At 49.2% G+C, this 15,809-nt stretch overlaps 1 protein-coding gene and 1 non-coding gene across 3 annotated transcripts in view; one reads left to right on the top strand and one right to left on the bottom strand.

Annotated features, from left to right (window-relative positions):
• Positions 1 to 477: 477 nt before the first annotated feature.
• The window catches only part of RNF121 (ring finger protein 121), an 84,652-nt gene continuing 69,320 nt past the window's right edge, over positions 478 to 15,809 (bottom strand). Inside the window, exons 7-9 of one of the 2 annotated variants that reach the window (XM_062196645.1) lie at positions 5,079 to 5,212; positions 3,894 to 3,995; positions 478 to 2,021 (exon numbers count right to left, since the gene is read on the bottom strand). In XM_062196645.1, coding sequence (XP_062052629.1) covers positions 1,901 to 2,021; positions 3,894 to 3,995; positions 5,079 to 5,212 — 357 coding nt within the window. In that variant the 3' untranslated portion in view covers positions 478 to 1,900. The remainder of the gene's footprint in view (positions 2,022 to 3,893; positions 3,996 to 5,078; positions 5,213 to 15,809) is intronic. The other variant, XM_062196646.1, reaches the window with a different exon arrangement.
• Positions 14,216 to 14,287, top strand: LOC133764949 (small nucleolar RNA SNORD57). The gene has a single exon (XR_009866516.1). It is a non-coding gene; the product is annotated as a small nucleolar RNA SNORD57 (small nucleolar RNA).

Raw genomic sequence — 15,809 nt, 5'->3', positions numbered from 1 at the left:
CCGAGATGTGACAGCAACGCTGTCAGCTGTTATGCCAAGGCTATTGTGGGAGGAAACACAGATCCTTATTCCTCCCTTAGACATGGGGGCTCCAAGTCACATCCTCTTTTCCAGTTTACAGCTCTTGGGGCTCCGAGGCTCCCTCTGGAGGAACACCAGCATTTTCAGTTGTTGGGCCACCTGGGGTTGAACAGACACAGCCCACTGGGGGCTGCAGAGAGGACGCAGGACCCCACACAGGTAACTAAGACCAGAGGTGGCCACTAGGCAGTCATGGGACTCAGGACCATTAAGAAAGCCTTGGACAGTCTGGCCCCAACATCTCACATGAGCCCGACAGGGGAGTGGGGATACAAAAGTGGAAGGGAGGGTAATTCCTGGGCTCTTCCACTCCCAGTCTCCTCGGAACACGTGCCCATAGTGGCACGACGGCTGGGCAACAATGGGAAGCCCCAACTGAGTAAAAGAAGCCCAGCCTGAGTGGTCCTGAGCAGTAGTTGAGTCACCTCTAAGGGGGATCCAGGGACCCTTACACCCCAGGACGGGGGCCCAGGATTCCACCATCACCAGGGACACCGGTGGGAAGGCAGGGCCAATTACCTCCAGGTCTCAACTGCCAGCTGGGGGCAGTGAAGACAAGACACCCCCAGGACCCAGAGAAGAAAAGATGATGTCCGGCTTTCCAACCCAGCTCACGGAGCTTTATTCAGACCAGAGTGACAAGATCTTGGTTCCTGCTGCCCTTCAAGGAGCAGGCCCTGCTGAGCCACACGCCCTGGTGCTGCAGGCCGAGTGGTGCCCTCTTATGTCCTCCAGAGCTCCTAGAAGCAGGGCGGAGCCTGCCTGGGAGCCCTTTTCCAAATCTTTACTCACCGAGGCCTTATCCTTCTGCCCACCGCCTACCATGGCTGTTGTCCGGCCCAGGCGAGCCCCGTGAATGATGGCGCTCACGCAGGGCATTCCCTGGGCTGGGAATCCCCTCGAGGGCACACTGACCAGGAGAAATTCGTCATCCTCTGCTGAGCACGCACACAGAGACACACGCACATGTACACTCTCAGGCTTTCAGGAAGGAAGTGGTGTGTGTGGCAGAGTGGCCTTTGGCACATGTCATCACTTCCTGGCAGAAGGATCAGCTTGCACAAGAGGCCCTCAAGCACTGCTGCCGACGGCAGCCCCACGGCCAAGCGTAATAGTACACGAATGGCCTTTACCCCACTGACTACAGTCCTGCTCAGGGCAGATAACCTGTTGTCCCCAAACATTCAGTGAAGGCTGTGCCCAGGGCTTCCCTTGTTGGAAGTCACTGATGAGGTTCCACTGGCCTCAACCAGCCTTTAGCTCCTGGACAGGGGAGACAGAGCCAAAAACAGCCATCCTGTGTGCCGACGGGGCAACAAGGAAGACCCTTCACGCCTCAGTGTGCTCCTGGGGCGCCTGCCTGAGCTGTCTAGCTCCTCCCCGCTCAGTGGACAAGGCTTGAGCCCCACCGAGGGACGCAAAAGGGCTTCAGGAAGCTGAGGCTCTCGGCCGCCTGAGAACCCCCAGGCCAGAGGGGAGAAGGCTCCTTTAAATCCAAAGTGTCACAGCCCTGCTCGCACCCTACTGGAGCAGGAAGGATGACGCCGGGAGTTGGGGCATTCCTATGCTCCACAATAAAAAAGGTTTTTTAAATATAGTCATCAAAATAGTTTTCTTTTAAAAAGCCCCCCACTGCTGACAGCCCCACTGGCTGGCTCTCCATCATATCCCTCCCCAGCCCGGACACAGCCGGAGGGGTCCTGAGTGGCCCAAGCGCCCCTTTGAGTCTTTCCCAGCCAGGAAGTCTTGGTGGGCAGGGAGGAGAGTGCCCTGAGGTCCATGGTAGGCGGGGCGGGTTCTCCACTGACGCTCTTCCTGGCTACTCCAGGCCCAGGATGTAGTTGATGCCTTGCACCAGGCCGATGATGACAGGTTGCCAGGCTACCAGGTATCGAAGCCAATCCAGCAGCTGCCCATACATGACATGAGGCCTCTCCCAGCTGGCTGTGGGTTAAAGAAAAGAGGCTCTGTGGGAGCTGCCAAGGCTGATCCAGCTTGGGTGGGAGGTGTTCCCAGACACTCTCTGGGTTCCATTCTCCAGGTGCTAGAAATCATGAAGGAAAGGAAGCTCCTTTCTAGAAGGGTCCAGCCAGCCTCTCTTTAGCTCTTCATGCTGGAATGAAGGGACGAATCCAGAGAGTGGGGAAAGGAGGGCAGAGGGCCCAGGTACAGAAGATGGAACAGACATGAGAGAGGTGGGCTGGTGCTGTGGCAGAGGGTTAAGCTGCAGCCTGTACTACCAGCATCCCATAGGAATGCCAGTTGGCATCCCAGCTAGTCCACTTCCAGTCCAGCTCCCTGCTAATATGCTTGAGAAAACAGCAGAAGATGGCCCAAGTGTCTGGGCCCCTGTCACCCACAGGAGACTCGGATGGAGTTCCAGGCTCCTGGCTTTGGCCTGGCCCAGCCTTTGCTGTTGCTGCCATTTGGAGAGTGAACCAGTGGTTGGCTGAACTCTTCTTTCCATCCATCCATCTACCTCTGTAACTCTGCCTTTCAAATAAATAAAATACATTTTTAATAATTTTAAAGGACAAAGCTCTCCATGACCCACACGCAGGGAGGGCCCGCTGGGTAACATGTTCTCTATGACGTGACTGCCAGTGAGAGAACACAGCCTGAGCCTGCCCTGGCTGTAAGGCTGGGATGGGGTAATCACCTTACCCTGAGGCTTTTCCAATGTCCCATTGAATGTTTTTTAGGTCAAGGAGCTGACTGGGTCTAGGGTCAGAGCCAGAGGGAGCTGGGACCAAGAGGCAGCCATAAGGGATCACCGGGCAGAGGCTGTAAGGCAGGTGCCACGCCAGCTACGACGCACTCCAGAGATGAGTCCTCTGCCTTTTGCTTTACATTTAAATGCTGGGCAGGAATCTGGAGTGTGGCCCAGAGAAGCCCAGCTCTGGGGAAAGCACAGGGAGAAGGTCACAAAACTGGCAGAACAACTCCAAGGTTACGGGAAAGATCAGCTTGGCCCAGGACCCTGAGAGCTAAAGGAAACCCCAAGCCTCGGCTTGCCTGTGGAGTTACTTCCCTGTCCCTGAACTGCTCCCTTGCAGAACCAGGCAGGGAACATGAAAGGGGAGAGGCCAGAGAATCAAGACAGCAGGAATGGGCTAGGGACAGGGTGTCCTCTGAATGACCCCGCGGCGGGGGGAGTACAGAAAACTGGAGCAGAGAGAAAGGGGAGAAAAGCTGGGTCCCTGAGCCCTAGAAGTACAGGTGGGGCCAGAGAAGTGACTGAGCACTTCCCACAGACAGGGAGAGGGAGCAGTGGGAGGGCTGGCTGGGAGGAAGTGGTTGCTCAGAGGAGCACAGCTTCTGTGTTGAAGTGGATGGGACAGAGATCCCTCAGCCATCCTTATTCCCCGCTGGCTCTGCACTGGAACAGAGCTGGTCTCTAGCACTGTATGTCACAGGTAAAGCCTCACTCGCTATGTAACCCTGAATGTCTTACTCAACCTCTAAATTATAAAACCTCTGTTTATAAAACAGGAATAACAGCATCCAGGTCACAGAGATGCTAGAGAATCAAATGAACCAAAACTAGTAAAGCGCTTAATCCAGTGCCAGGCACACGGGACACAAGAAGTATCTGGGAGCTGCTATTACCATCAACTGACGACAGGCAACAGCTGCTGGTCCTGCCCCAGGTCCCACCTCTAACTTCCCTACCAACAGAAGCAAAACAGAATGGTGACACATCTCAGGCTGGGGCAGGAGGGAGGGCCCCTGGAGGGCCCAAATACAGGGGCTCAGTGGCCAGTACTTCCTTCCCACCACCCATGCCCAACCAGGGCCCAAACAAAGGATACGGATTGCTGAACATCCTCTTGAGGTCTACCTTCTCTTTGCAGTAGGGGCACGTCTGCTTCTTTCCCACAATGCACCAGCCGCGGATGCAGAACTCATGGAATCTGAGTACCGCTGGTCAAGGAAATGGTGGGCAGCCAGCATGGCACTCCAGTCCGTGCCAGTGAGTAAGGTGCCGGTATGCAGCTCTGCAGAAAGGCTCAAATCCGGGGCCAGCACCGTGGCTTAACAGGCTAATCCTCCGCCTTGCGGCGCCGGCACACCGGGTTCTAGTCCCGGTTGGGGCGTCGGATTCTGTCCCGGTTGCCCCTCTTCCAGGCCAGCTCTCTGCTGTGGCCCAGGAGTGCAGTGGAGGATGGCCCAAGCGCTTGGGCCCTAAACCCCATGGGAGACCAAGATAAGCACCTGGCTCCCGGCTTCGGATCAGCGCAGTGCGCCGGCCGCGGTGGCCACTGGAGGGTGAACCAACGGCAAAGGAAGACCTTTCTCTCTGTCTCTCTCACTCTGCCTGTCCAAAAAAAAAAAAAAAAAAGGTGGGAGGGAAGTTATGGGGGCGGGGGGGAAGCCATTGTAATCCATAAGCTGTACTTTGGAAATTTATATTCATTAAATAAAAGATTAAAAAAAAAAAAAAAAAAAAACCCAGGCAGTGGAACATGGGCATGGAGGTGGGTGGAATCCAGGCCCTACTGCTCTCTAAAACAAACAAACAAACAAAAAAAACCCAAACAAACAAACAAACAAAAAAGGGCTCAAATCCCAGAGGGACTTCTTACTGGCTATGTAGTTTCTCTCAAACTGTTTCTTTACAACTTAAGTGAAGGCTCACGGGATCTCCCAACACAGGCATACACTGGGAGCTTAGCAAACAGATGATGAATCTCAGATATGTCTCTGAGAGTGGGAAGAGGCTCTGTTAGAGGGTCATCTTCCCCTTGACATTTGATGTTGGGCTGCGATGCAGCTTCTGGCTCCGCTCTGACCTAGCCAGGCTATAATGGCTGTTCACAGAAAGATGGCTCCAATCTGTGGGACCAGGCAAGGCTACAGCTTCTGTCCTCTCATGGCTTCTTCTACACACAAGGCCTGGACAACATGCCCAGAGGTCAAGACTACCCCCTTTTCTCCCTGACTGGAGTGTGCAAGTCACAAAAGAGACAGGGGCCCATGTGTGGGAGGTAGGATACACATGATTGCAGGAGAGCCTGTACGTGTTCTCAATGATGCCCTCTTCGCTGACGTCCACAAAGATCTGCTGCCCACACACGGCACACACGCTGTCCGAAAGGTGTTTGGTAGGCATGCCCGACTCACTGTAGAACTGCAGAAGAGCAAGAAGAAAAGACAGGAAGGGCTGTGAGAATCCAGTCATGAGGAAGGACATCACAGAGGCCTGGGGTCTTCTCTGTGGGAGGCAAGGTGGCAGGCTGAGTTCCAAAGTCTCAGAGGACATTTTTTTTTTAAAAAAGACTTATTTATTTATTCAAAAGTCAGAGTTACAGAGAGAGAGAGAGAGAGAGAGAGAGACAGCACACACATCTTTCTTAAGCCAAATCAACCTCATCTTTGCTAAGCAGATGAGGAGAAAGAGCTATGTTGAGAGTCAGATGCAATAGGACCTGAAGATCGGCCTGAGTCAGTATCGGGGAAAGGGAGAATGGGAGGCAGAAGGACCTGGTGACCAGGAGCTATGTCAGGTAAACCATTCTGTGGATGCAGCGTGGCTCCATTATAGATGGGCAATATTACTCTCCAGTATTTAAAACTGACACAGGATGCAACGTTGGTTTGGTGAGAATGTCATTCTTAGACATTTGTGAAAATAGCAAAACAGGTTCAGTCAGTTTGGATGGTATTTGGCATGATGTTTCTCATGCTGCCACACTCTTTGATCTGCTAATTTTCACTTCAAGGAACTTAAAAGAATAGATGGAAATATAAAAAAAGCTTTATGCAGACAGATATTCATATAAGTATTACTTATAATAAAAGAAACAAAGAGGTTGGTATTTCTTCACAAAGTTAAAACACAGGGGCAGACATTTGGCCTAGTCATTAAAAGCTATCAGTTGGCCGGCGCCATGGCTCACTAAGCTAATCCTCCACCTGTGGTGCCGGCACCCCAGGTTCTAGTTCCGGTTGGGGTGCTGGATTCTGTCCCGGTTGCTCCTCTTCCAGTCCAGCTCTCTGCTGTGGCCTGGGAGGGCCATGGAGGATGGCCCAGGTCCTTGAGCCCTGCACCCACATGGGAGACCAGGAGGAAGCACCTGGTTCCAGGCTTTGGATTGGTACAGTGCGCCGGCCGCAACGCGCTGGCCGAAGTGGCCATTGCGGGGTGAACCAACAGAAAAGGAAGACCTTTCTCTGTCAATCTCTCTCTCTAACTCTGCCTGTCAAAAAAAAAAAAAAAAAAAAAAAAAAAAAAAAAAAAAAAAAGCTATCAGTTAAGACACCTGCATCCTACACTGGAGTACCCAGGTTTGATACTTGGCTCCAGCTCTGGATTCCAGTTTCCTGCAATGCAGAGCCTGGGCAGCAGTGATGATGGCTCAAGCAGTTGGGTCCTTGCCATCAGCAAGGGTTCAAAATAGCCAAGTGTTCATCAACAGATGAATGGAAAAAAAAATGCTGTACACGTATAAGATGGGATACATGTGGCAAATGGATGAATCTTGAGAATGCTATGCTAAATGAAAGAAGCCAGATACAAAAAGAAGACATATGTATAATCTCACTTACACCTACAGTCGGCAGATTCACAGAGATAAAGTGAGTCAGAGGTATAACCGGGTGCTGGGACATGAAGTAAGGGGGAGTTACTACTTAATGACAGTTTCTGTTTGGGATGATAAAAAATTCTGGAACTAGAATGATGATGATAGCACAACACTGTGAATATAACTAACACACTGAACTGCACACTGAGAATGGTTTAAATGATGAATTTTATATTTATAGCTCATCATATATAAAATAATGTATATCCACATTAAAAAGTGTTAAATGTCTAAATAAATTACGATGCATGCTCAAAGACAGTCAACTGGTGCTTACCAAAGGCAAGGTGAACACTGAGTGCACAATATGCTTGGTACCATATGTGAGCCAAGCCCAAGTCCCCACAAAGGAAATAAATCAGAATTCTTACACTAGTGATGTTTTGGTAGTGGTGTTATAGATGATTGTTTTCTTGTGTTTACTTTTCTGTACTTATATTTTCCATAATAAACACATAGTAATTCAATCGGCTAATTACAATGGATAACTGATTATTACATGCTCTGAAAAGAAATTGCAGATTTAACATACTTTCCTTGCAGTTAACTAATAAGCAGCTACTTAGAATTTTAACCTTAAAGGAAAAAAGATTGGAAACTTATTTGTTGAAAAATTTTTTTAAAGATTTATTTATTTATTTGAAAGTCAGAGTTAACAGAAAGAGAAGGAGAGGCAGAGAGAGAGAGTACCAGCCATTGAGCAAGGTTCCTGGGATATTAAGCTGGAAAAGCAGAGGACCTGATCTCTATCCTCATAGAACTGACAGCCAGACAAGACTGATGAAAAGTTAAGAAAGTTATTAACATTAAAAGGATGGAGGGGATGGTGCTGTGGCACAGCAGGTAAAGCTGCCGCCCTGCGGTGCTGGCATCCCATATGGGCATCGGGGAGGGGAGGGGAGGGAAGGAGGGAGAGAGGGAGGGGCGGGGTGGGGAGGGAGACAAAGAGAAGACTTTTGAAGAAGGGGTAGTTGAAGTCAGCTGTGCTGATGGGTATGAGAAGTCACCAGAACTGCTGGTGAGTCTGTCAAATCTATCTCAGAATGGACTAAGCAGTGAATGAAAGGTGACTGAAGAGACAGCAACTTCCTATAGGTTTATCTGTGGGTGCCAGGAAATAGGTCAGCTGGTAAAGGAGAAAGTCGGTCAAGAAAAGGACTTTTTTTTTTTTAATTTAAATAAAAAGAATCTTAAAAAGGTTAATTGAAAGTGCGAAGTAGAGATTAAAGAGGTAAAGTAACTTGCTCAAGAGTACACAGCTAATTTAAAATGGATTAGAATTTGAAACGAGGTCTATCTGAATCCAAATGCCTAGCTCTTTCCTAAGTTGTGAAGATGGGTGGGCAGCTAGTCCTGTCCTGATGTTATCTGGGGCTTTGAAGGTCCAGGAGGACAAGCTGGGGCATGGCAATGTGCTCCGAAGACAGAACGTACGAGGGTGGACACATGGTCCCCCAAAATGTATTACTACCCTACCTGCCTAGGAGCTCTCTCAGAGGAAGAAGCCCCAGAAAACAGGCATATTTCACAATCCTCTATCCCTCACTGTAACGTGACACTTGAGCGTGAACGCAAACCAGACTGATGAGCTATCACGAGGTTATTACCGCACAGTGACCAGCTGGAAAAAACAGAGGCCGTTCAACACCCTCTTGAGTTATATTAGTTTGGAGTACAGATTCCTCCATATGAGGCAAAACAAGGAACTATTCTACACTAATCAGAGTTAAGCAGAATAGTAAAATGAATGGAGAACGCTTGTTAACACAATTATAAAACCTTGTGGTTTAATTTTTAGGAATGCTAATACTGATTTTTTAAAAGACTTATTTAGTTTATTTGAAATGCAGAGTTAGAGAGAGAGGAGAGAGAGAGAAAGAGAGAGACTGATCTTCTATCTGCTGGTTCATTCCCTAAATGGCTACAACAGCCAGGGCTGTGCCAGGCCGAAGCCAGGAGGTAGGAGCCTAGAACTACATGTATGTTTCCCAAATGGGTGGTGGGGGCCCAATACTTGGGCCATCTTCTGCTGCTTATTAGTGGGAAGCTGGATCAGAAGTGTGGCATCCAGGACTTGAACTGGCACTCATATGAGATGCCAGCATCGCAGGTGGTGGCTTAGCCCACTGTACCGCAATACCAGCCCTGCTAATAGCAATTAACCACAAAGATATCTCCAGTCCAAACCCTTCTTAGAGATAAGTGTGCTGGGGACCAACAGATGAATCAGATCTGGTTCCTGACGTCGACGCAGATTTGATGGAATAGCTCCCAAATCAACTATGACTCTCTGGGATAGGGGCTGTGATATTACATTGCACAAAAGACTATGAAAAATTACTATGACTGAAAATGTGGCACATTATATACACCAGAATACTATTCAGCTTAAAAGTGGAGGAAATTGGGGCTGGCGCTGTGGCGTAGTGGGTAAAGCCGCTGCCTGCAGTACCAGCACCCCACATGGGCACCGGTTTCAGTTTTGGCTGCTCAACTTCTTTTTTTAAAGATTTTATTTGGCTGGCACTGTGGCGCAGTGGGTTAATGCCCTGGCCTGAAGCTCCAGCATCCCATATGGGCACCGGTTCTAGTCCCAGCTGTTCCACTTCTGATCCAGTTCTCTGCTATGGCCTGGGAAAGCAGAAGGAGATGGCCCAAGTCCTTGGGCCCCTGCACCTGTGTGGGAGACCTGGAAAAAGCTCCTGGCTCCTGGCTTCGGATTGGCAGCTCCAGCCGATGTGGCCATCTGGGAAGTGAACCAGTGGATGGAAGACCTCTCTCTCTGTCTCTACCTCTCTCTGTAACTCTGATTTTCAAATAAATAAATAAATATTAAAAAACTTTTTAAAAATGATTTATTTATTTATTTGAAAGGCAGAGTTACAGAGCTGCAGAGGCAGAGAGACGGAGAGGGAGAGGGAGAGGGAGAGAGAGAGAGAATGTCCTCCAACTGCTGGTTCACTCCCCAGATGGCCACAACAGCCAGAGCTGAGCAGATCTGGAGCCAGGAGGCAGGAGGCAGGAGGCAGGAGCCTCGTCTGGGTCTCCCACATGGGTACAGGGGCCTAAGGACCTGGGCCATCTTCTACTGCTTTCCCAGGCCATTGCAAAGAGCTGGATTGGAAGTGAAGCAGCTAGGACTCGAACCAGTGCCCATATGGGATGCCAGCACTGCAGGCAGCAGCTTTATCTGCTATGCTACAGTGCCGGCCCCTGCTCCACTTCCCATCCGGCCTGGGAAAGCAGGGGAAGATGGCCCAATTGCCTGGGACCCTGCACCTACATGGGAGATCCTGAAGAAGCTTCTGGCTCCTGGCTTCGGATCGGTGCAATTCTGGCCATTGCAGCCATCTGGGGAGGGAATCACCGGATGGAAGACCTCTCTCTCTCTCTCTGCCTTTGCCTCTCTATAACTCTGCCTTTCTTTTTCTTTTTTCTTTAAAGATTTATTTATTTATTTGAAGCTCAGAGTTACACAGAGAGAAGAGAGGGAGGGAGGGGGATAGGGGGAGGGAGAGGGGGAGGGAGAGGGGGAGGGAGAGGGGGAGGCAGAGGGGGAGGGAGAGGGAGGGGGGGAGAGGGGGAGAGAGGGAGAGGGGGGAGAGGGGGAGAGGGGGAGAGGGGGAGAGGGGGAGGGAGAGAGGGAGGGGGAGAGGGGAAGAGGGGGAGAGAGGGGGAGAGAGAGAGAGAGAGAGAGAGAGAGAGAGAGAGAGAGAGAGAGGTCTTTCATCTGATGGTTCACTTCCCAGATGGCTGCAACGGCCGGAGCTGTGCCGATCTGAAGCCAGGAGCCAGCAGCCTCTTCCCGGTCTCCCACGTGGGTGCAGGGGCCCAAGGAGTTGGGCCATCTTCTACTGCTTTCCCAGGCCATAGCAGAGAGCTGGACAGGAAGTGGAGCAGCCGGGTCTCGAACCGGCGCCCATATGGGATGCCGGCGCTTCAGGCCAGGGTGTTAACTCACTGCACCACTGCACCAGCTCTGTCTCTGCCTTTCAAATAAATAAATACTATGAACCTTGAAGATATTGTGTTAAGTGACATGAGACAATCACAAAAAGTCATTCCCCTTGTATGATTCCCCTTACCCAAGGCACCCAGAGTAGTTAAACTGATTGAGACAGAAAGCAGAATGGAGGTTGCCAGCAGCTAGGAGAAGAGGGAACAGGGAGTTAGTGCCTAATGGACATACACTTTAAGTTTTCCAAGATGAAAAAAGTTCTGGAAATAGATGACTGTGATGACTGATGAACAACATATATGTACCCAATGCCACTGAACTGTACCATGAAGCATGGTTAACATGGAAATGCTGTTATGTTTCTCACTACAATTTAATAGTCAATTACTAGGACTGCTGCTGGAAGTGGACAACTGGGGCTGGCAAGCTGTACACCTAGTTAGTTAGGCTGTGTACAGTGTGGTCAAGAAACAACTGCTGCATGGATACATGGCAGGCTGGAGTTTCCTGGCTCCCTCGCAGCACTGAGCAGATTCTTGCTTCAAAGAGAGAGAGACTCCTGCATCCAGTCTGCTGTGACTCAGGGGCCCCACGGAAGACTCCAGCAAACACAGAATACCAGAATTCTCAGGGTTGGACAGAACTGTTAAGATAGCACAATCCACCCCTTTATCCCATGCTGGCCAGCCCTTTCCCACGTCCCTGCCTGGTCTGATCTGTTGGCATCAGAGCCCTAGCAAAGGACCTGTCATTTGCTAAATTTCAGGGATCCCTGCTGTGGTAGGAAATGAATGAATAACCTAGAGATTCAGCCAGTTCTATCACAAGCATCCTGGTCTTCCTAAGACACCTTGCATGCCCTGATGTGGGCCTGGAAACAGCACACTGCTCGACTAGAGTCAGTCAGCAAGGACACATTCCTCTGGATAAGCAGGTAGCTTTTCTAAAAGGGACAATCTCTCAGCGTCAATTACTTAGGGAAAATGTGGATCTTTGGGGCTGGTGTTATGGCGTAGCAGGTGAGGCTACCACCTGGCATGCCAGCATCCCATATGGGTGTCAGTTCAAGTCCCAGCTGCTCCACTTCCAGTCCAGCTTCCTGTTGATGACCCGGGAAAAGCAGCACAAGATGGCCCAAGTGCTTGGGCCCCTGCCAGCCACATAGGAGACCTGGATGAAGCTCCTGGCCACCACACCCACTTGAGAAGTGAACCAGTGGATAGAAGATGTCTCTCCCTCTCTCTGTGTAACTCTTTCAGATAAATAAATCAAGAAGAAAGAAAGGAAGGAAAGAAGGGAGGGAGGGAGAGAGGAAGGGAGAGGGGGAGGGGGTGGGGGGAGGAAGGGCAGGAGAGAGGGAGGGAGGAAGAAAGAGTGTATGCTCATGTAAGATACCAGGATTCAGAAGGCTGACTGAGATATGAGGGAGGGGGTAGTATCAGAGTATTTTTGTCAGGAACACAAGCTCTAGGTGGAGACATCTGGAGGACAGTAGTCCTATGTATGTATATTCCAGATGGTTGGTGCTAGCTAAGATGGCAAAGCCACCCAGAGATAGGCTGAAAGTTGGATGAGGCAGGGTCTAGAAGCACTAGGAGACTGGCATTCTGGTAAGTCAGATTAATCTCTTTCAGGTACTCACAGTATATTTTCCTGCCGTTATCCTCAGCCCATTAGTAAAGTCCAATGTAAGCAATCCTTATTTTATCTTTGAGCTAGACTGTTAAAGAATCAGCACAGAGAGCCTGCAATGGTGGGGTAGCTAGTCAGATCCCATAAAGAAAAGATGATTATGAGAGATCAAGAGCTGGAGTTTGAGATGCTCTCCATTCCAACAAAAAATTTTCTCATCAAGTCTCTTGGTGAAAGTGGAACTTATCATTATTATGGAATTATCACTCATCATCATTCTCACAAAAGCACCTAACAATTCTTTCTTCCAGTTCAAATTCCATTTGGGGAAATCCAATGTAATGATTCCATCTCCTGGAGAAGCTAACTTGTGGATCAACTCTGAGCTCAGTTGATCTGGTAAGACAAGTGGCTGCAGGTGTGTTGGCAGGGACTCAATGCCATGCTCAAGTGGCAGCTGATAATAACATTGAGTAGAGAACTGGTCCTGTAAAAACAGAATGAAGGCCGGCACTGTGGCATAGCTGGTAAAGCCGCTGCCTGCAGTGCCAGCACCTCATATGGGCACTGGTTTGAGTCCTGGCTGCTCCACTTCCAATCCAGCTCTCTGCTGTGGCCTGAGAAAAAAGCAGAAGATGGCCCAAGTGCTTGGGCCCATGCACCTAAGGTGGGAACCCGGGAAGAAGCTCCTGGCTTCAGATGGGCACAGCTCCAGCCATTGCGGCCATCTGAGGAGTGAACCAGTGGATGGAGGACTCTCTCTTTCTGCTTCTCTGTAACTCTGCCTTTCAAATAAATAAATAAATCTTTAAAAAAAACACAATGAAGACAGAGAAATCACTCCAGAGTAAAGGACAGAATGCTGCCTTGCTCTGAGAAGTTGACAGGGAACAGCTGTTGCCAAGTGTGAACAATCAGACCCTTTACAGTCTGGAAATCTCCTCTAGGGAGTGAACTGGTTAAAGCAGTCTACACAGAGAAGAGAGTGTGAAATGAAACTGAAACATAAGACAATTGTTTGCAAAAACAATCTAAAAAGATGTTTACAAAGTGATCTAATACACTTTTGTTTTCCATGCAATCCAGTACTACACAGGAAAAATAAAACAGTCCCATGATACAGAGAAACTGTGCTTGACTCAAGTGACTCAAGCTAATGAAAATATTCCTTCTTGTGGTAGAGTTATTTGGTAGAGGGGGGTCTGAGGAGATACTACTGGGATGGAGAGCATTTATATGTCACTTAAATCATTCTAAAGAGGGATCGGTGCTGTGGCATAGAAGGTTAAGCCTCTACCTATAGTGTTGGCATCCCACCTGTGCCAGTTCAAGTCCCAGCTGCTCCACTTCCAATTCAGCTCCATGCTAATGTGCCTGGGAAAGCAGTAGAAAATGGCCCAAGTACTTGGGCCCTGAACCCACATGGGAGACTGGGTAGATAGATGCTCTTGGCTCCTGGCATTGGTCTATCCTGCCTTCACTCTTGCAGTCATTTGGGGAGTGAACCAGCAGATGGAAGATCTCTCTCTCTCTGCCTTTCAGATAAATAAATTGATTAAAACAACAACAACAACAAAAAAATGCAGGGGCCGGTTCTAGTCCCAGCTGCTCCTCTTCCGATCCAGCTCTCTGCTATGGCATGGGATAGCAGTACAAGATGGCCCAAGTCCTTGGGCCCCTGCACTCATGTGGGAGACCTGGAAGAAGATCCTGGCTCCTGGCTTTGGATCAGCACAGCTCCGGCCGATGCGGCTATCTGGGGAGTGAACCAGCAGATGGAAGACCTCTCTGTCTCTACCTCTCTCTGTAACTCTGTCTTTCAAATAAATGAAATAAATCTTTAGAATAAAATAAAAATTAAAAAAAAATTTAAAAAATGCACCTGGACCAAGTGGGATATATCCCTGGTATGCAGGGATGGTTCAACATTCACAAATCAATTAATTGTAATTCACCTTGGAGGTGATGGGCAGCCTCGGCCTGACCTTGTAGAGTGGAGGTGACAAAACTGATTTAATGAGCCTGATCCAGCAAAGCCAGCTGGGAGGCCCTGGAGCGGCGGGGTCTTCAGGCCCACTCAGCACCTCTCTGTGGCCAGGCAGAGGCAGCGGCTGCAGAGATCACCAGGAAGCTGAGTAGCAGGAGAGGAAACGCTTGAAGAAGGGAAAGAAGCGCTTGGCGGCGCTTGCCCTGGCGTCTTCGGAAAACAGCAGCAGCACCCCGGAGGAGTGCGAGGAGGCGCAGGAGAAACCCAGAAAGAAGAAAAAGCAAAAGCCCCAGGAGTCTCCTCAGGAGAACGGGATAGAGGAGCCGCTTGCCTCTTCCTCCAACCCCAAGAAAAAGAAAGCTCTTTCCAAGGAGGAGCTGGTTAGTGATCTGGAGGACACAGGGGGTGGCGTGAGCCCTCCCAAGAGGAAGAAACCTTCGGCCCAGGAGGAAATGGCGAATGCTGTGGAAGAGGCAGGCACCAGGAAGGTCCCCAAGAAAAAGAGGAAATTCTCTGTCAAAGAGGAAGGGAGCAGCAGCCCTGAGGAGGCTGCCACCAGCAAGAGCAGTGCCAAGAAAAAAAAAGCTCCATAAAGCATCCCAGGAAGACTGAGTAGCACGGACATTCCCTGCACTTGTGAGGGGTACCCTTTCCTGTCCTGTGTCCTCATCCCAATAAAAACATCACAAAATGCTAAATAAAAAAAAAAAAAGTAATTCACCACATTAACAAACTTTAGAACAAAACCATATGATTATCTCAACAGATGCAGAGAAAACATTTGATAAAATACAACATCCTTTCATGATGAAAACCTTAAGAAGGGGCCTGCAGTGCTAGCATCCCAAGTGGGTGCCGTTTCTCGAGATCTGGCTACTCCTCTTCTGACCCAGCTCTCTGCTATGGCCTGGGAAAGCAGTGGAAGATGGCCCAAGTCCTCGGGCCCCTGTACCCCTGTGGGAGATCTGGAGGAAGCCCCGGCTCCTGGCTTTGGATTGGTGCAGCTCCGGCCATTGCGGCCATCTCGGGAGTGAACCAGTGGATGGAAGGCCTCTTTCTCTCTCTGCCTCTGCTTCTCTCTCCATGTAACTCTTTCAAATAAATAAATAAATCTTAAAAAAAAAAAGCAAATTGGGTATAGGAAGAACATTCCTCAACACAATCAGGAGAATTTATGACAAGTCCACAGCCAGCATCGTATTGAATGGGGAAAAGTTGGAAGCATTCCTACTAAAATCTGGAACCAGACAAGGATGCCCACTCTCACCACTGCTATTCAATACAGTCCTAGAAGTTTTAGCTAGAGCCATTAGGCAAGAAAAGGAACCAAAGGGATCCAAATTGGAAAGGACAAAGTCAAACTACCCTTATTTGCAGATGACATGATTCTTCTACATATAGAGGAACCAAAGGAATCCACTAAGAGACTATTAGAACTCATAAGAGTTTGGTAAAGTAGCAGGATATAAAATTAGCACACAAAAATCAATTGCATTTGTATATACACACAATGCCATGGCTGAGAAAGAACTTTTTTTTTTTTTAAAGATTTATTTATTTTAAA

This window comes from Lepus europaeus, chromosome 7 (assembly GCF_033115175.1).
Source record: "Lepus europaeus isolate LE1 chromosome 7, mLepTim1.pri, whole genome shotgun sequence".
Taxonomy (NCBI): Eukaryota; Metazoa; Chordata; class Mammalia; order Lagomorpha; family Leporidae; genus Lepus; species Lepus europaeus.
The sequence above is the reverse complement of the archived record's forward strand: the minus strand, read 5'-3'. Positions and strand labels throughout refer to the sequence as shown.